This window comes from Ursus maritimus, unplaced genomic scaffold (assembly GCF_017311325.1).
Source record: "Ursus maritimus isolate PB19 unplaced genomic scaffold, ASM1731132v1 scaffold_15, whole genome shotgun sequence".
NCBI classification, from domain to species: domain Eukaryota; kingdom Metazoa; phylum Chordata; class Mammalia; order Carnivora; family Ursidae; genus Ursus; species Ursus maritimus.
Window position 1 is genome coordinate 38,810,042 of NW_024423897.1, and position 20,942 is coordinate 38,830,983.

The following is a 20,942-nucleotide window of genomic DNA, read 5'->3' on the forward strand; positions in this document are numbered from 1 at the left end:
CGGCCAAGGGACGCCAAGCCGCGGCTAGCGCCAGCGGAGACCCCAGGGCAAAGGAAGGGGTCATAGTGGGCGGATCCCCACCGTCGCCCCCGCCGCCAGGTCCCCGCCCGGCGCTTCCGGCGCCCTCCCGTCCCGCCCCGCCCCGCGCCGCCCCGCGCCGGCTGTGCCACATCCTCCGGTGACGTCAGCCAGCGCCGCCATATTGGGAAGGCGCTGCCGCCGCCGTCGCCACCGCCGCCGCCGCCACCGCCACCACCTCCTTCTCTACTTAGGAGCTCGAGCTGCCTCGGGGCCCGCGTCCGCAGGAGGGAAGAGCCCTTCTTCCGCCTCGCCGACGCCCGTCCCGCGCGTTTCGCTCCGACCCGTCTCCCCATGACTGCCCCCGGCCCAGCTGCCGACGGACGTCGCCCGGGAGCCGGGATTTAACACGGAAGCCCGGGTCGGGGGCCGCAGGGGGAGGAGGTGGGACACCCGGTAGGTCCCTCGTCCCTCTCGGCCCGGCGTCTCGGCGGGAGCCATGACCTCGCTGACCCAGCGCAGCTCTGGCCTGGTGCAGCGGCGCACCGAGGCCTCCCGCAACGCCGCCGACAAGGAGCGGGTGGCCGGCGGCGGCGGCGGCAGCGGCGAGGACGACGCGCAAGGCCGCCGCGACGAGCAGGACGACGATGACAAGGGCGACTCCAAGGAAACACGGCTGACCCTGATGGAGGAGGTGCTCCTGCTGGGCCTCAAGGACCGAGAGGTGCGGGCGCGGCGGGCAGGGCGGGGGCGGCCGAAGTCTGGCGGCCGGCGCTGGGCACGGGCGCAGGCGGGAGCTCGGCCTCCGGCTCTGCGCGTCTGCCCTCCGGCTCTGCGCGTCTGCCCTCCCAGTTCCTGAGCTGAGCGCCCAGCTGGCCCGGTGCTTCCAGATCTCCCTGCAGCGTTTGCTTGGATTTTCCCTTCCTCCTTAAACAGTCACTCCTTGATTTTGACTCCCTGCGGTCTGTATGCCTTCCTTCCTTTTCAGCCTGTTTAACCCGTGTAGATCCCAGGGCACAATCCCACCTGGAGACTGCCCGTTAGAGTGAAACACCTGGAAGCACCAGCGTCTCGAACTCTCTTGGGTTTTGCAGGTTTTAGGACCTGGGAGGGCTCCACGGATCTGCTTTTTGGGAGATTAAAAAAAAAAAAACAAAAAAACCCCCCAAAAAACAACCAAACTTAAGATATATCGTTTGGAATTTTGAAAAATTTCGGTGAAATGGTAATGGAGGCAAAAGTTGTTTTACATCTCATAAAGTTAAAAGTCCAACAAAATTCTCATGACCTCCTGGAAAATGACTTCCTAGGTAACCTTGCTTTGGGTAAGAGATTATTTTTAGTATCATTTTTATGTTTTATCAGTTGACTAGTCTCCAGAAAATCTTGCCATCTTAAGGAAGGACTTTTTTTGGGGGGTGCTTAAAATGTTGGGTTTATGATTTGATGAAAGACCTCACAGCCATAGGTAGATAAAAGTTGCTATAAATTTGTCTTCGTGTTTTGATTTCGAAAGATTTTCACCTTAGTATCTTACAAGAATTTTCACACAGAGAAGTTGAAGAAAAATGCTCAAGTGGACATCTGTATATTCTTTTAAGTTGTCATTAACGTTTTCCTATATTTGCTTCATCACATATCCATTTATTTACAAAATGATTATTTTTAGAGATTTGCAGCCAATCGAGATGAATGGATATTCTATAAATCTATAAATCCTTTATATTCTATAAAATTTATAGAATTTTAAAAAATTCTATATAATTTAAAAAAATTTTTTAAAAATTTATATTCTATAAATCACATGCGGTGAAGTAGTTCTAGAAGCGTGTTTTATCTCAGCATGGAATCTACAAACAGTACATTTTGAGAGTCAAATATAGAAAATATAGAAATATCCAAGTTTTGTTTTGATTTTTAATCAAAAGTTTTCCCAATTCACAAAGGTGGGCAAAAAATTTAATTTTTATAATACAATTTAGCCTTATTTCACCAAAACTTACTAGATACAGGTGAGTTTTATATGGACTGTGACTTCCTGGTATTTAGTAGTTTAGTGAATTAAAATTTGTAATGTCTAGGTTTCCCATTTGCATGTTTTAATAATGATCACTTGAAAAGAGGTCCCTGTGGGTGTGAAAGGGGCTCAGTATGCTTATTAATTACTGAGTTATGGAAGCAGACTGTAAGATTCTTTTTTGTTCTTTGAGAAAACAACCTACAGATCTTCCTCAATTTGTGATAGAGTTATGTTCTGATAAACCTGTCATAAATTGAATATTTTAAGTTCAGAATGCATTTAATACCCTTAATCTACCAGACATCATAGCTTAGCCTACCTTAAACATGCTCAGAACGTTGAGCAGAATCCTCTATCACAGAGCGTATTTTATAATGAAGTGTTGAATATTTCATGTGATTTATTGAATGCTATATTGAGAGTGATTCTAAGTGTATTGTTGATTACGCTTGTGATCTCGTGGCTGTGCCTAGCAGGTTGTATGCATATTACCAGCCCAGGAAAAGATCAGAATTTGAAGTATCATTTTTGTACAGTCATAAAGTTGAAAAATTGTTAAGTTGGGGAAGGTCCGTCGATGTAGAGTGTCCTAGAAATGTGATTTTAGGAAGTATTCAACTTGCCAAGTTTTTAGGCTTCACAATTTAGAATCTTGGTAATAAACGTTTTTCTTTAAGTCTCTATCTTTTTCCTTTGGAACAAAAGTAACATTTTAGAAAATACAGAAACAATGAAGAAAGCAAGTCATTTATATTCCTGTATAAACTTTTTGGTTTATAGTTTTTGATAGTTTTCTATGTGGATATGTCCTGTGCGTAAAACTAAAACTTAACAAAACCGAGAAACAAAAACCCCAACTAAAACCAAAATTAGCTTTGGATTTGAGTCACTTTAAGTGAGAAATTATGATGAAAAAGTCCCTTTTTTTTCCTCAAGTATATGTTACTGGAAAGGTTAGGCTAAAGCATATTGACTTGCTGTGTTTCTGTGCTTGGTTTTCGTGAAGATAATCTAAAGAATTTGTTGAAGCTTAATGGTACTTAAAAAAATGCAGACAATTTAAATTTCTTCGGTGGCAGGTAATTGAAACCATGTGTTGTGTTTATTTCAGGAGCCACTATACTTTGCCATATCAGGGCTAAAGTCCAGACACTAGCCAGTTCTATCTCTTGCTGATTTCAACAGTCACATAGAGAAAATTTTTATTTCCCCTTTTGCAGGCAGGGAGTTGAAGTGGAGGTGGGTGGGCTTGGGATTTGGCATTGCTTTAGATTTAGGTTTTAGGGATCAACCTATATACTTCTGCCCTCACATCTTTACTTTATGCTTGTTAGTATTGGATTTTAATTTTTGTTTGATACTAAGTTCCAAGCTTTAGGAACAATATATAGCTTAATAAATTCACTGCTTTAGCTTAGCATCCATCTTTGTTATCTTTGGGTGCTCTTAAAACCTTAATTTTAAGGTGAGGCAGGTCATTAATGATAGATGCATAGTGTGTGTGTGTGTGTGTACTGTTGTATTTGAATCCAAACATTGAGAAAAAGTGTAAAGAAATTGTAGAATGGTGAAAATTAGTTTTACTTTGACTTTTCTCTCTTATTTATTTATTTTTAAAAAGATTTTGTTTATTTATTTGATAGAAAGACAGCCAGCGAGAGAGGGAACACAAGCAGGGGGAGTGGGAGAGGAAGCAGCAGGCTCCCAGTGGAGGAGCCTGATGCGGTGCTCAATCCCATAAGGTGCTCGATCCCATAACGCCCTGAGCCGAAGGCAGACGCTTAACGACTGAGCCATCCAGGCGCGCCATGACTTTTCTCTTTTAAAGATATTATTTACTCTTGTTGGGGGGAGAGTGCACACAAGAGAGAGCACAAGCAGGGGGAGGGGCAGAAGCCTGGAGTGTGGGATCATGACCTGAGCCTAAGGCAGATGCTTAACCCACTGTGCCACCCAGGCGCTGCTTACTTTGACTTAAAAAAAAAAAAAAAACACCTGAGATATTACGGCTTTTTAAAAATATTTTTTGTTCAATAATGTGTACAGAAAAGTGCTTGTGAGTGTGATAAATTTTCACAAACTGAACACAACTGTTAAATAGCACCTACATCAAGAAACAGAGCATGACCACTTTCCAGAAGCCCACTTGATGCCTTTCTAGTTACTGCCAGTTCCTTAAGGGTAGCCACTAGCTTAACTTTAGAATTCAGCGTAGAATAATTTTGTTCATTTTTGTACTTCCATTTGCATCTTCTGTTTTGCATTGTGATATTCATCTGTATTGTCATTTGTTCATTTTCTTTGAATTATCAATCTCTAACACATCTATAATCTACAATATTTAAAAAATGACATTGACTTATATCCTGAATCTAGTGTCCCTCCTCTCTTCTCTTTACTGAACAGAAGTCTCAGCTTGCCAACAAGCAGATGGTCTGGCCTCAGATTACCTATTGGGGGTGACTCTAAAGTCATTGTGAGGAATTTTTTCTTTTCTTCTTTTTTGGATTTAGGTACACATTTTACACTTTTTACCAATGATTTTGCTTTGTGGCTTTTATTAAAATACAGATGCGTAGGCCTTTCTGGGGATTCCGGTGCTCAGTCTGGACGGAGTATCAATGACACAGATAGTGAAGTAAATCTTCAGAGGCCACAGCAAGGATGGCCGATAGGTTTAAACATGAATTCAACTTCCAAATTAGGAAGATTCCTGTAATCTTCCCCTATGTTTGAAGGGGAAGGGGAGCCGGTGAGCCAAATATTTTCCTTTCCCTGACTCTTTGATTTTTCCATAGATGCCTCGAGGAGTCAACAGAGTTTTCAGAATGCCTCATAGAGAATTACCTCAAATAAGTGGTGTCCTATACTTTTTCTTTTTTGCATTTTATTTCATTATTTCCTCGGGACATCATTATTGCATTTATTATATTTATTAAAAATTTTAATTTTATTTATTTAAAGTATTTATTTGACCTAGAGGGAGAGCACAAGCAGGGGGAGCAGGAGAGGGAGAAGCAGACTCCCCACTGAGCAGGGAGCCCAGTGTGTGGCTGGATCCCAGGATGACACTTAACCCACTGAGTCACCCAAGCATCTCTATTAAACATTTTTAATTGAAGTATAGTTGACATGCTAGTTTAGTTGTATAACAGTGATTTGATAGTTAAAAACATTTCAAAATGTTCACCTTGATAAGTTTAGTTACCATCTGTCAACGAACAAAGTTTTTACCATATTGTTGACTAATCCCTATGTTGTACTTCCTATTCCCTTGACTTATTTTATTTTATTTTATTTTGTTTTAATTAATTTATTTAAGAAGGCTCCATGCTCATTGTGGAACCCGACGCCAGGCTAGAACTCAGGACCCTGGGATCAAGACCTGAGCTGAGAGCAAGGGTCTGACACTTAACTGAACCATCCAGGCGCCTCTTGACTTACTTATTTTATAATTGGAAGTTTGTAACTCTTAGTCCCCTTCAGCTCTTTCACTCACCCCCCCCACCTTTGCCCTTTGGCAACCACCAGTTTGTTCTTTGTGTTCATGAGTGTTTCTACTTTTGTTGTTTACTTGGGTGTTAGATACTTTAAAATATTTTCATTGGTGGCAGATCTTTGTATAATTATTTTAAGTGGCCAGGTATGATTTAGAGTGTGCCTGTGGAATAGAAGTGGAAAGAGGTGTCGTAGTCCTTGTCTGAGACGTATCTTTGGTTTTACATATATTCTTTAAGCCCCCTGAGCCTCAGAGTTCTTTAAAATGGAGAAATCATTCTCTCCCATGGTTCTGATTGGACTGTTGTGGACATTTATTATTTTACTCTCCACTACGTTGTGTTCCCTCTTGCTCCTTACCCCTCTTTTACTTCCTTTTATAGGGTTTCCCCCATTGTGTGTAGCTGTAGGATGCCCTTTTGAAGCATTTACCCCTCCCCTTTTGTGGTGCTGTCACAACTAGGCTTTTCCTTTTTTTTTTTTTTTTTTTTTTAAAGATTTTATTTATTTGACAGAGAGAGACAGCCAGCGAGAGGGACCACAAGCAGGGGGAGTGGGAGAGGAAGAAGCAGGCTCCCAGCAGAGCAGGGAGCCCGGTGCCGGGCTTGATCCCAGGATCCCGGGATTATGCCCTGGGCCACCCAGGCGCCCCCACACCTAGGCTTTTCCAATCAGATACTTCCTCCCAGGGCTTTGGATCTTGATAGTGGAACAGGTTGTGGGGTTTTTGGAGACCTATCAAGTGGTGCCAGTGGGTGGATCAGACTGTTCTCTGACATGGTTCTTTGAGCTTTTTTCTTCCTAGTCCGTTGGTGGGTTTTCCAGGTACCTTTCCCCTACTTTTCTGTTTTGTTTTTTTTTTGTTTGTTTTTAAGTAAACTCTACTCCCAACGTGAGGCTCAGATTCACAACTCCAAGATCAAGAGTCACCTGCTTTACTGATTGAGCCGGCCAGGCACCCTTCAGGCACCTTTCAGTTTTGTAATTTTCAAGATCCTTGTATTAAAGTCTTTTTTTAAGGGCCACCTGGCTGGCTTAGTCAGTGGAGTTTGCGACTCTTGGTCTTGGGGTTGTGAGCACGAGCACCACGTTGGGTGTGGAGATTACTTAAAAAAACGAAGTTATTTTAAAAGATAGCCACAGTCTATTACTAATGTTTCTAATGCTTGTAGACAAAAACCTTAATGCAATAATTTCACCCTGTATGTTGAAAATAAGTAGGTGGTTCAGCTGAATAATACTATAAAATAGTTAACTAAAATGATGGAACTGACTTTTTTGTGGCTTTTAAACTGGCTCCAAAGATTGATCACAGAGATTTTCCAGTTTTGGAATAAGGTTCTTAAGGTCACTATTTTGAAACAGTACTTATCAAGATATATAATTTTGTTTAAAAATCTTTTTCTGCTTGCAGTGATACATACCATCTTTGCATATTAGATTTGTTTGTTTGTTTTTTTTAAAGATTTTTATTTATTTATTCGACAGAGATAGAGACAGCCAGCGAGAGAGGGAACACAAGCAGGAGGAGTGGGAGAGGAAGAAGCAGGCTCATAGCGGAAGAGCCTGATGTGGGGCTCGATCCCGGATCGCTGGGATCACGGCCGGGATCACGCCCTAAGCCGAAGGCAGACGCTTAACCGCTGTGCCACCCAGGCGCCCGTGCATATTAGATTTGTTAACTAGAAATCCATTCTGCAGGTATTCAGAATTTCAACATGTGCTAAGATTTTAGTAACTTTTTTTTTTCTTTAAGATTCTGTTTATTTGACAGAGACATAGTGAGAGAGAGGGAACACAAGCAGGGGGAGTGGGAGAGGGAGAAGCAGGCCTCCCTCTGAGCAGGGAGCCCAGTGTGAGGCTCGATCCCTGGACCCTGGGTTCACGACCCGAGCCGAAGGCAGACACTTAACGACTGAGCCACCCAGGCGCCCCAGATTTTAGTAACTTTTAAATAAAGGCTTCTGAGCTTTGGAATTTTTTGATTTCTTTATTACTACAAATAATATGCTCTTCATATTTTTAAAAGATTGAATTTTCATTTATTTCTTCAGGTGTATTTAAGAGTATGTATACAGTATAAGACACACAGGATCTCAAAAATTAGTTTTTGGAGTTCATCAAACCATTTGTTACCTTTTTTTCCCCCCACAGAGATTTTTATTTATTTGACAGAGAGCACAAGCAGGGGGAGCAGCAGGCAGAGGAAGAGGGAGAAGCAGGCTCCCCGCTGAGCAGGGAGCCCAATGCCAGCTAGATCCCAGGACCCTGGGGTCATGACTGGAGCCCAAGGCAATCACTTAACCAACTGAGGCATCCAGGCACCCCCCATTTGTACCTTGTAAACAAGATTTTATACTATTGAAATCATTTTCAGTGCTTTGGGGTTCTTTCACAGTGTGGCCAACATATTCACTAATCTTACAAGCCATCCTAATATTTGATAATCTATTACATAACTGATTAATTATTAATTTATTAATTATCAATTAATAAATATTTGGTATTTGTTAATTTTAAACCATCTGATGGTCCCTGTTTAGATCATTTGATATATATCATAAAAATGATGTTTCAAAGTATTTGATACACTTTGGAATAATTTTTTTTACTTGGAAATTATTTTGATTAAAGTTTGACATATTTGATATTTAAAGAAATAAACTGTTACAGTAAGTGTCAGCTTATGTGTAAGTCTCAAAGACCTAAATCATGCTTTTCCTGTTATGTCCTGGTACATTTTTGGCCCAGCACTCTTCTGTATCCACACAGACTTTTCCTGCTTTCTATCAGCATAATTTGTGTGCTATTAATCAGAGTAAATGATATCATTCAAAGTTGCTATATAGCCTTTGTTTAGGTCATTCTATTTTCATGTGAGTCCTTTTAAAGCAACACAAAGAGATTGTGCTTATCCCGTGTTTCTTTCATTTAATAAGTATAATGACAAGTGCCAAAGGTGGGAGTCTGGTTTCATTTTGAAATTGATGTCTGTGGCTTTAGGTTTCTTTAATGAAAGCTTGAAAGACTGCTGCCTTTTTCAGTAGCATGCGCAGTGTTATCATGCAATCTCGTAAATATTGAGGTTTTAATTTAGGTATTACAGGTATATATAGAAAACAGTTGCTTCTCTTTTTGTTTGGTAAGCCTCTGATCTCTAAGAATACAATCATGATTAAAGTACAGAATATTACTAGAAAGAATGCTTCTGGTAAATACATTTTTAAGCTTAAAAACTTAAATTTTAAAAAGTTAACTTATTTTTAAACTTAATAAACTATTTGGTTTACATATATTAATGGAAATGTTCTTAAATTGAAGTTAACAGGTGGAGTTTAGAAACTCTGAGTACTCTGCAATTGTGTTTTTTTCTGAGAAAGAGGATATAGCTTTCATCATATTCTCAGCATTTAGTGAACCAGAAGGTTGAAAATTACTGAATAGGAACTGTTTGTTTTAGTTTAATTTTTTGGTTTTGTTTTCTTTCTTTAAAGATTTTATTTTATTTATTTATTTTTTAAAGATTTTATTTATTTGACAGAGAGAGACAGCCAGCGAGAGAGGGACCACAAGCAGGGGGAGTGGGAGAGGAAGAAGCAGGCCCCCAGCAGAGGAGACTGATGTGGGGCTCCATCCCAGGACTCTGGGATCACCCCGTGAGCCGAAGGCAGACGCTCAACGACTGAGCCACCCAGCGCCCCTAAAGATTTTATTTTTAAGTAATTTCTGCACCCAGTGTAGGCCTTGAACTCAAACCCTGAGGTCAAGAGTTGAATGCTCCACCCACTGAGGCAGCCAAGTGCCCTGCTTTCTTTTTTTTTTTTTTTTCAATCTAAAAAAAATTTTTACTTTTTTTTTTTTTAAAGATTTTTATTTATTTACTTGACAGAGAGACAGACAGCAAGAGAGGGAACACAAGCAGGGGGAGTGGGAGAGGGAGAAGCAGGCTTCCCACTGAGTAGGGAGCCTGATGGGGGGCTCAGATCCTAGGACCCTGGGATCATGACCTGAGCTGAAGGCAGGCGCTCAATGACTGAGCCACCCAGGCACTCCCCCTGCCTTTTTTTAATTATTTTTTTAAGATTTTACTTTTTTTTTTTTTTTTTTTTAAGAGAGGGACTGGGGGAGGGACAGGGGGAGAGGGAGAGAGGGAATCCTAAGTAGGCTCCACTCCCAGCACAGAGTACAGCACAGGGCCCTATTTCACAACCCTTAGATCAGGACCTGAGCCGAAATTTAGTCAGACGTTCAACTGACTGAGCCACCGTGGGGGCCCCTTTTTTTCTTCCTGAAAACTTACTACAGAAAACTTCAGCTTTTAGGGTTGCAGTGAGTTGTATTTGAGTTTTTGAGATTTGAGATAGGAAGCTGATATTTCTGTAGCCTGGTCATCTTGTTGAATGACATCATAAACTGTGTGACTACCACATCTAAAATTCTACCAGTGTTGATGCGTTTGTCAGATATTTACTGAGCCAGTTTGACTAGGTACAAACACTAGAAAGAAGATCTCTATCTTCAGGCCCATTTTATTTTAGTTCTGTGTGTCAAAACTCATAGTAAACTATGAAACTAAATTGTGTTGCTGTTCTAGAATTTTTTGGTAGTGAATATTCTCCTGGCATATACTACTACTCAATAAGAATTTATTAAGTAAATCATGCATTTTTGATGGGGGTATTGTGTTCCCTAAGGGAGTGAAAGTTGGTTCTGGGGATGGCGGTATAAAGTTCTTACTCTTTTTATGTATAAGCATAAATACACATAGGTCATATAAACAGATGGTGTATCCATTTTATTAAAATTTCATGGGGGAGAAAGTGGTTAGGAAAAAAAGTCTGAAAAAGCCACTTTAGTGAGCAATAATGGAAAAAAGTTGAGAAACACCAAAATGTATCAATATTGAAAATATTAAGTTTGTGCTCTTACCTGAGGTTTAGAAAATTCTGATGGAATTTTTATTGTAATGAAATTTGGCTTCTAGTTCAGTAGTAGGAGGAACAATTTTAGCATACAACTGTAGGAGGTTGTGAGTGAAATTTTAAGATCAAAATTATTCTTTTTTTTTTTTTAAAGATTTTATTTTATTTTATTCGACAGAGATAGAGACAGCCAGCGAGAGAGGAAACACAAGCAGGGGGAGTGGGAGAGGAAGAAGCAGGCTCATAGCAGAAGAGCCTGATGTGGGGCTCGATCCCATAACGCCGGGATCACGTCCTGAGCCGAAGGCAGACGCTTAACCGCTGTGCCACCCAGGCGCCCCAAGATCAAAATTATTCTTGTTGGTTAATGTGTAGGTGAAGTTTTGTGTGTCATCCCTCTGCTTGTCCCCCCCCCCCCCAGTATCGTCTAGGGGCTGGAAATTAAGGGACTGCATATAAATTGCTAATGGTTATTTTTACTCGGATTTCATTTTCTAGTTTCAGTTTCTTAAACACAGCTGTTAAGGTTTTAGGCTATATTAACAAAATAAGCTCAAAATAACATTCAAGAATTATACTTTAAGAAAAAAAAAGAACTGAACTTAAATTTCAGTTTGTTCACTGCATTGAGCTTGTCCTTTAATTTTTGGATCTGTATTACATAAAATGGAAGCAGGTTTAGTGTCCATATGTTCAGTTTAATCTAGTTATTGAACACGTTCTGTATGTCAGTCTCTTCTTGGTGGTGGAGTTTCAAAGAAAAATTTCTTACCCTCAAGGAGCATTTGGTCTATGTAGAAGACGTATGATTTCCATAAAATAGATTGCTGCCTTTAATGGAAGTACATGTTAAGTGCAGTATAGACATAGTGGGGATGCCTTGGATCAGCTGTCAAAAGACTGTGCCGTGTTCTTGACTCCCTGTCTTGCCCTTGACTAGTTAGAAAAACCAGGATAAATGATTTGAATTCTTAGACCCTCAGTTTTCCCCTGGGCAAAATGGGCCTACATTTGTGGGCTGTCCCATAACCTCTAGATTATAGGGATCTAGTGAATTGGCATAAGTGTAAGTGCTTTGAAAACAGCAAAGTACTGAACAAATGCAAATGGGTAATTACCTAGACTCCAGAAGTGACTTAAAATTTATAGTATTTAATATTTTCCTATTTTTATTGTTTCTTGACCCTCTTGTACTTTGTTGGGCTTAGTAGAACATTCCTCTTCTAACCTGTGATCACCATTTCTTCCCATCTTTCTATGGTCCTACCACCTGTTTTTGATACCCCCCCCCCCAGGGGTTCTGGTACCTGGAACCTGACTTCCAGGCCAGGATCTTCTCTTAGGATGGTAGGTTCTCTGGAGAAGGCATTGGCCCACAGTCCTTTCTTTTATATCTTATTTCATTGAAAAAGATTTTCCTATTTGTTTCCTGTCTTTTAACTTATTTTTCATTTTTTCCTCACTGTAGGTCGTTTGGCTACTAACGAGGCCCTTTCCCTGAGGGGTTGAGAGTGGGGAGATGTGGGAACAACAATTTCCAAAGTTGCACTAAATTACAAAATTATACTTTGTGCAAGACTTTTTGTTAATGAGTCTAGGAATAAAGTAACAAGAAAAGTCTTAGTCTTCACAAGTTTATAGTCTAGTACTGGAGAGATAAGGCATGTAGGAATTAAAGTACCGGCATAAAGTAGCACCATCCTAAGTGCCACTTGGGTAATGGAGACAGTGCATTTTTAGTTTGAGGAAGTAGTGAATTAGGCTGAGGCTGTCCAGGAGCGTGTCAGGAGCAGAGGGGAGTTGAGCTGGGTATTATACTACTTACAGAAGGATGGGCATTCCATTCTAGGAAAGATGGGGGAACTGGGGCTTGCAGCAGAATTCCGTTCACAAAGTAGTTTGAAGCTGACTGGAAATTGGTTTTGGAATTAACTTTCATTGATTGTCACAAATAATTTTTAAGGAGGCATCTCAGCCAGGTGTCCCATGCATCTATGAAATTTTAAATTAGAAAATTGTTTTAACATGCATTGGAGTGATTTTCATAAAATACTGGATGTGTTTAGAAATTATTGCGTTTGAGGTTGAACTTAAAGTAATCTGTCTATCCATCATCCATCTCTCATTCTCAAATAAGTTGAGGATCTTTAATGATCTGGGCAGTGTCCTGACTGCTGGGTTAGAAACATTAAAATGGTTCCATTCCACAGTCTCAATTGTAACTGATAGGTCTGAAAGAGTAAAAGGAAAGCTGTAGGTTCTTGATTTTTAACTGTTTTATTGTGGCAAAATATATGTCACACAGACTTTATCATTTCAGCCATTTGAAAGTGTATAATTCAGTGGCATTAAGGACGTTCAGACATTCATTCATTAAACACTAACTCTTCATTTCCCCCCTTCCCCTAGCCTCTGGCAACCACTACAGATGATCCCCAACTTACAGTGGTCTGACTTAAAATTTTTTGACTTTATGATGGTGTGAAAGGGATTTGCATTCCGTAGAAACCGTACTTTGAATTTTGATCTTTTCCCAGGCTAGCGATGTGGTCTGTGATACTCTCCCTTTATGCTGGGCAGGGGATAGTGAGCAGCGGCTGCCGGTCAGCCCTGTGATCATGAGAGTAAACAATAAACAGCTGATATACTCAGAACTATTCTGAACCCATACAGCCATTCTGTTTTTTCACTTTCAGTACAGTTTTCAGTAAATTACATGAGATACTGGATGCTTTTTTATAAAATGGGCTTTGTGTTAGAGATTTTGCCCAATTGTAGGCTAATTTTAAGGGTTCTGAGCATGTACAAGGTAGGCTGGGCTAACCTATGATGTTTGGTAAATTAGGTGTATTAAATGCATTTTCAACTTAAAATTATATTTTCAGCTCAGTGGGATTTATTGTTGAGGAAGATCTATATTCTACTTCCTATATCTCTGAATTTGACATTCCTGGGTACCATATACAGGTGGAATCATGTGTTTGTCCTTCTGTGTCTATTTTATTTAGCATAATATTTTCAAGGTTCATTCATGTAGCATATATTGGAAATTTCATTCCTTTCTAAGGCTGAATAGTATTCCATTATATGTATATACTGCATTTTGTTTATCCATTCATCTGTTGATGGACACTTTGATTGTTTCTGCTTTTTAGCTATTGTGAATAAGTTTGCTTTGAACATTGTTGTACAAGTATCTGTTTGAGTCCCTGGTTCAGTTCTTTTGGTTAGATACCTTAGAAGTGGGATTGCTAGAACATCTGGTAATTCTGTGTTTAATGTTTTGAGGAACTACCATGTTGTTTTCCACAGTGGTTAGGCCATGTTACATTCCCAGCAGCAACGCACAAGGATTGCAGTGTCTGCTTGTCCTGGCCACTATGTGTGTGTGTGTGTTTGTTTATTTTGAATGATAGCCATTGTAACAGGTGTTAAATGGTTTTGATTTGTATTTCTCTAATGATTGATGATGTTGAACATCTTTTTATGTGCTTATTGGACATTTGTCTGTCATCTTGGGAGAAATGCCTATTCAAGTCTTTGCCTATTTTTAAAATTTTTTTGCTTTTCTTTTTGAAAGATTTTTTTATTTATTTGACAGAGCATGAGAGGGAGGGAAAGAGAGGACACAAGCAGGGGGAGTGGCTGAGGGAGGGGGAGAAGCAGACTTCCTGTAGGGAGAGTGGCTGAGGGAGGAGGAGAAGCAGACTTCCTGCGGAGCAGGAAGCCCAACTCAGGGCTCAATTCCTGGACCCTTAGATCATGACTGAAGCCAAAGGCAGACACCTAACTAACTGAGCTGCCCAGGCGCCCCCTTTTGTCTGTTCTTTAAATCAGGTGGTTTTGTTGTTGAGATTTAGAAGTTCTCTCTATATTCTGGATATTAATCCCTTAGTAAATACATGATTTGCCGATATTTTCTCCTATTATGTGGGTTGCTTTTCACTATGTTGGTAGTGTTCTTTGATCCACAAATGTTTTTAACTTTGATTAAGTCTGCTTTCTTTTTTTCTTCTGTTGCCTGTGCTTTTGGTGGCATATCCAAGAAGTCATTTCAAAATTTAATGTCTTGAAGCTTTTCTGCTATGTTTCCTTCCATGAGTTTTATAGTTTTAACTCTCATGTTTAGTTCTTTGATCATTTTGAGTTAGTTTTTGTGTATGGTATAAAGTAAGGGTCTAACTTCATTCTTTTGCATATGGATACCCAGTTTTGTCAGCAGCATTTGCTGACAAGATTGTCCTTTCTCCATTGAATGGTCTTGACACACTTGTCAAAAATCATATGACCATACATGCAAGGATTTATTTCTGGGCTCTATTCTAGTCCATTGGTTTGTATGTTTTTACGGCAGTAGCACATTGCTTTGATTACTGTAGCTTTGTAATAAGTTTTGAAATCAGGAAGTGTGAATCTTTCAACTTTGTTCAAGCTGTAAGCTTTTGAAAATGAAATTAGTAAAAAACCCATCTATCTGCCTAAAAGGTTAGTTAGAACCCTTGAAAGCAGCTCAGAAGTCTGAGTCAGACAGTCTCCTGAAGTCTGTTGACTTGTCTTTGTTTAAGCTGCCTGCTGATTTGTCCTGGGTTGGGGGTGTGTTTAGGAAATTCGGAAGGAAAACAGGGCAATTCAGGAGAGATCCAGTAACCAATTATTCATACCTATCCTTATGTATTGTATTTATACCTTAATGCTTCAGTAGGCAGTTGCAGATTTGGGTTTGATGTTCAGGAGCTGTGTCTGGACTGGAAATGGAGATTTGGAGCTGCATCTTTCCCCTAAGATTGTTCCTTTACTCCTTGTCAGAGTCCCTTCCCCTCCAGCCACATAGTTGCTTATGTCAGACTCCACAGCCTTCTCTTTCACTAGCCACATCCAGTAGGTAACTCAGTGTGCATTCTTCTAATTTGTCTTCTGCTCTCCATTTTCAAGGCCACTGCCTTAGTTCCGGTCCTCTTATTCTCCCCTGGATTGATTCTCCCCAGTGACTGTTTAAAATCTTCACCATTCCCTTAAAGTCTCTTGTTTTACTCCTTCCTTGCTCTGAGTCTATATATAAATAGAGGCCTCCTTTACATGTCTTCTCCCTACCTACCTTTATCTACCACTCCTTCCTTTCTGTTACAGGGGAAGGGGCTTCTGCTTCAAGTTAACCCCCTTCCCCACCTCAGTATATTCTCCTTCTTTGGGAATTGTGCTCCCAAGCTCTTAGGTTTCCTTTTCCTCCATCCATCTGTCTCTTCTAGTGAGTACACATTGCCATTTGTCATCATGGTTTTATTTTCCCCATACCTTTGTAGATGTGTTGTGATTATAAACTTTGTTATTAGAAACTTTACTTCCCTTCAGTAGAATTGCGTTGAAATGAAGATGTAGGGTTTGTATTTTTATGTGGTTTCTTTCACTATTTGGTGTGTGAAGTGACGCTTCTCTCACCTCCAGATTTCGTAGATCTCATTTTGCCTGATGCTTTTGCCTAGTCTGTGGAACAGTAGCAGCCTTTTCGTGTTCCTATAGTGGAAAATGTGTTACCATCTTAATAGCTGGTAAGAGAATTTCTTTGAAGGGAGGAGTTCCTCCTGTGGGCTGTTGTCCAGATTTCAGTGAGGAAGGGAAAAGTGATCTCTCATCACTGGTAGAGAGGGTAGGACTGCTGAGTGCTGTGGGGAGTGGCGTAAAGAAGACCTGCAGGTGAGGGGTGTGCCCAGAGAAAAATGCTGGAAATGGTAGGGAACACTTTGAGCAGAATATTTAATGAGATGTGACATATCACTCGACAGGAAACTAGCATTCTAGACAGGATATATTATTGACAGGGTATATATGAAAATAACTGTATGGGAAAAGTCATCTTTCTAAAAATGATGTTCTTTTACACAGCTAAAGAAGAAAATCTGTTGTCTAATAATGAGAACTAAGTTATGAGGGGTAGTTTGTGTGAAATAGGGAAAACGAAAAGTTATTAGTACCCTACGACTTTAAACATAAGTTGGAAATGATACCGGAGGCAGTGGAGGTTTTAAAGATAGCAATAATGTGTAAACTGGATTTTTAGAAAGATGGTTCCTTTTTGTGAGGAAATAATTGGTAGATAGAGAAGCAGGAGGCAGGAATATTGGTAGTAGGCTTGAGGTTATTAGAATTTGTGAAATTTGGTTCCCGGGTCTTGGGTGCTGAGAGCACAGGCTTGATCAGAAAGATAATTTTTATAGACGAATTAATAGGATTTAATTACCATTAAAGCTTAGAGGAAAGAAGGTGATTGGTTTGAGTTTAAAGAACTATTAGGGTAGTAATACTATCCTAATTACTTTCTTGTACAAGTCTGTGCTCCTTGTGGTTAAAGAGGTAGAAAATAAAATCCACAGTTCAACTTTTATTCCTTTGATGGACATTTATGAAGTTAGGCACTGTACTAGGGAAGACAGATACGTGTATGAACACGTAAATTTGCATATATATGCTACGAGAGAGTAGATGGGGGGGAGGATACAGGGAAGAACTTTCAAGGAAATGATATTTAGGCTGACCAAGAATGAATAGGAGCCACAGCCAGTGAAGACAGATTAGTTGAGTACGCTCCAAGGCCCTGAGGTAAGACAGCTTGGCTTGGTTTAAGGAACTGAAAAATGGTTCAGGCAGGCATGGGGTGTTGGGGAGAAAGGCCTGAGATGATGAACACACAACACAGGGCTTTACAAGTCAGGTTAAGGATTTTGTATGGTATCCTGAGTGCAATTGGGAAACCTTTGAAGGACTTTGGGGAGTGATAGACCCAATCTTCATTAACAGCTACGACAACAACAGCAACAAAAGTTCTGGGTGGAAAACGGATTGAACAAGGCAGGTGATAGAAGTTGGGTGGGAACATTTTGGATTATATTATATTATATATTTCAGTTAAAAACAGTGAGATCTCATTCCAGTAGTTTTGTAACCCTTTTTCTTGTAATGATGTATAGTGACCACCTTTCCATGTTAGTAAATACACGTTTACTTGGTATGTACTCATGGAAAAAAATTCAGATGGCACTGTGAGAAATATGGTGTCCCATTATTTGCAGTGACTGTGTTATAGAGTGTATTATTTGATGTACTGTAATTAATAGGTGTGTACATTGTGGACCTTCATTTATTTTTCTAAGGCCAGGAAGTTGCAGTATTACTTTCAGGCTTTCATGTTTGTATTAGCAGGTTCTCCTATATAGGTTCTTCCTTCTGTTTTACCTGGCAGCCAATTCTTATCTTTTGATGCGTAGCTGAATCTCTTTTTTCATCTGGTTCTAACGCCTTAGGCAATATTAGTTGCTTTTGCATCCCTTTTCCTTACTGTGTACCTAACACCTGTCACAATGCCTAGTGTGTTCTAGGTGCTATGCATATGTGTTAGTCTCCTGGGGCTCCCAGAATTAAAATGCCAAGAGAATTGGTTTATTTATTCATTTTTATTTTTTTAAAGTTTTTTTTTTTTTTTATTTGAGAGAGCGAGCAAGGGAGAGCGCAAGTAGGGAGGAGAGGGAGAAGCAGACTCCCCACTGAGCAGGGAGCCCGATGTGGGGCTCAGTCCCAGGACCCTGAGATCATGACCTGAGCTGAAGGCAGACCCTTAACCGACTGAGCCACCCAAGTGCCCTGAGAATTGGTTTAAACAGAAGTTTTCTCACAGTTCTAGAGTCAGGAAGTCTGAAGTTAGGGTGCCTACATGGTTGGGTTCTGGTGAGATTCCTCTCTCAGGGTCCTCACATGGCAGAGAGACACAGCAAAATCTCTGGTGTCTCTTCTGATGAGGGCCCCACAGTCATGCCTTTATCTAAACCCTAATTATCTGCCAGAGGCCCCATTTCCAGATACCATCACATGGGGGGTTAGGACTTCAAAATAGGAATTTTGGGGGTACACAGTTCAGTTTATAGCAGCATGTTTTTGGAATGAAGGAATGAATGGTTGCCATTTTATTCATATTAGTATTCATATTGAATTATAATTTTATTTTATTTCCATCCTGTGCCTTCTGTCTTATCTCTGCTTAGCAATGTTTTGGCACTCAATAGATGTTTATTGAATTAAAATTATATTTTCTTCAAGAATTAAAAAATATGTTTTATTCTATACAACTTTGTGTCTCTGCCTCCCAGATGGGATTGATTTTCTGCTAGAAAATCATGCACACACCAGCATCTAAGAAACAAATGTGTTATGGTGACTTGATAGAAAGCTTAACATGCTTTCATTACTATATATACTTTACAAAATGTCCTCAACTTAAAATACTGCCAGTGCGATGTAGTGGTGAAAGCACTGTAGAGTCACAGCTCTGTGGCTTAGTTAGAGATGTCTGCTGATTCTGCAGTGTGAACGTGGCCATATTTCTTCTCTAAACTTCAGATTTGTCTTTTCTTTCTTTTTTTTTTTTTTTAATTTTATTTTTAAGTAATCTCTACACCCAAAGTGGGGCTTGAACCTATGACACCGAGGTCTGGAGTCACATGCTCCACCAACTGAGCCAGCCAGGTGCCCCTAAACTTCAGATTTTTCAGATGTAAAATGATATTGTTTTACTAGGTTATTCTGAGATGAGATGATAATTTATGTATGTGAAAACAGCTTTGTAAACTGAATTGTTTTTGTATTGTGTTTATTAAGTAAGCCTTTCAGTGCTTCTTAGAGAAGAATTAAGATTGGGACTATAGTTAGGTTTTGTTAATAATATGCTGTTAAATACATTTTTTAACACTTCACTGATCAAATGAGTGTACATTTTGCTATGGATCTGTTAAAAATTCATTTGTTTGAGAGGAAGTCACTTTGTCCTCCAACATAGTTTTGTGTTTTTGGTATTGAAGTAATCAGTGGCAGGTGTGGAGAGAAAAATGAGTAGAATAGTCCTCCCTTATGGACTAATGTTCCAGGGTAACAGGGTAATGTTCCAAGACCCCCAGTGGAGGCCTGAAACCCTGGATAGAACGTGACCTTATATATGTACTATGTTTTTTCCTGTACGTGCATATTTGTGATAATTTATAAATGAAGCACAGGAAGAGAATGACAGCTAATAACAGAGCAGTTGTAACAGTTTCCTGTAATAAAAGTTATGTGAATATGGTCTTTCTCTCAATGTCTCATTGTACTGTACTCACCCTTCTTCATGTGATGATTTGAGATGATAAAATGTCTACATGATGAGATGAAGTGAGGTAAATGAGTAGGGACATTGTGATGTAGCATTAGACTACTATTGACCTGACAATAAAGTCAGGAGGATTATCTGCTTCTGGAAGGTGGTTGAGCATGGGTAACTGAAACTGTGGATGAAGGGGAGGAGAAGGACTACTCTAATATTTTCTTTCATTTTCATGGGGCTCAAGTGAAGCACACCTAGATTACACATTAAACAAATAGGTCTTGGAAGGCAGACAGAATAAGAGAGCCAGGGCTTTGGAGCTAGAGAGACCAGTTTCAGTTCCTGCTTTGCCACTCAGTAACTGTGGCAGGTTCCTTATCCACATTATCTTGTGAAAATGGAACAATAATGCCTACTTTATAAGGTCTTCTAAGGATTAGACATGGTGTACCATTAAATGCCCAATCCAGTTCTAGCATACAGTAGTCACTTGGTGTGTGGCAGGCTATGACTATGTGCACATTGAGAAAAAAGAATTTGGGGAGGATATGTTTGAAATGTTAGTAGATGTTAACCCTTGAAGGAGTTGGGTGGGATGGAAGGGGAGGGAGAAGAGGTGGGGAGTTTAATTTTCTCTTGTATCCTTCTATTTGAAAACAGTTTTTATTTTTTAAAATTTTTATTTACTTATTTTTTTAAAGATTTTACTTATTTGACACAGATAGTGCACGCACAAGCAGGGGGGACCTGGAGAGGGAGAAGCAGGCTCTCTGCTGAGCAGGGAGCCCAATGTGGGGCTCAGTCCCAGGACCCTGGGATCATGACCTGAGCCGAAGGCAGACACTTAACTGACTGAACCACCCAGGCGCCCTGAAAACAATTTTTTTTTTAAAGATTTTATTTATTAATTTGACATAGACAGCCAGAGAGAGAGGGAACACAAGCAGGGGGAGTGGGAGAGGAAGAAGCAGGCTCCTAGCGGAGGAGCCTGATGTGGGGCTCGATCCCAGAACGCTGGGATCACGCCCTGAGCCGAAGGCAGACACTTAACGACTGCGCCACCCAGGTGCCCCTGAAAACAATTTTTAAACAAGTGAGAGTGACTGAGCTGTCTCAAGAGGAGTGTATAAATAAGACAAAGGGCGCCTGGCTGGCTCAGTTGGTGGAGTATGCAACTCTTGATCTTGGGGTTGTGAGTTTGAGCCCCATGTTGGATGTAGAGATTACTTAAAAATCTTAAAAAAAAAAAAAAAAAAACTATGTATAGGATGAGACCACTGAGCATTACACTTAAGGAATAGATGGGAGAAGAGTAACCTGTAAAAGCCTGAGCAGGAGCTGCTGAGGAACACAGCAGACTGGT

The 20,942-nt window shown here is 40.2% G+C and overlaps 1 protein-coding gene across 1 annotated transcript in view; it reads left to right on the forward strand.

Annotated features, from left to right (window-relative positions):
* The first annotated feature begins 229 nt into the window (after nucleotides 1–229).
* The window catches only part of GOLPH3 (golgi phosphoprotein 3), a 63,767-nt gene continuing 43,054 nt past the window's right edge, over nucleotides 230–20,942 (forward strand). Inside the window, exon 1 of the mRNA XM_040630518.1 lies at nucleotides 230–742. Coding sequence (XP_040486452.1) covers nucleotides 518–742 — 225 coding nt within the window. The 5' untranslated portion in view covers nucleotides 230–517. The remainder of the gene's footprint in view (nucleotides 743–20,942) is intronic.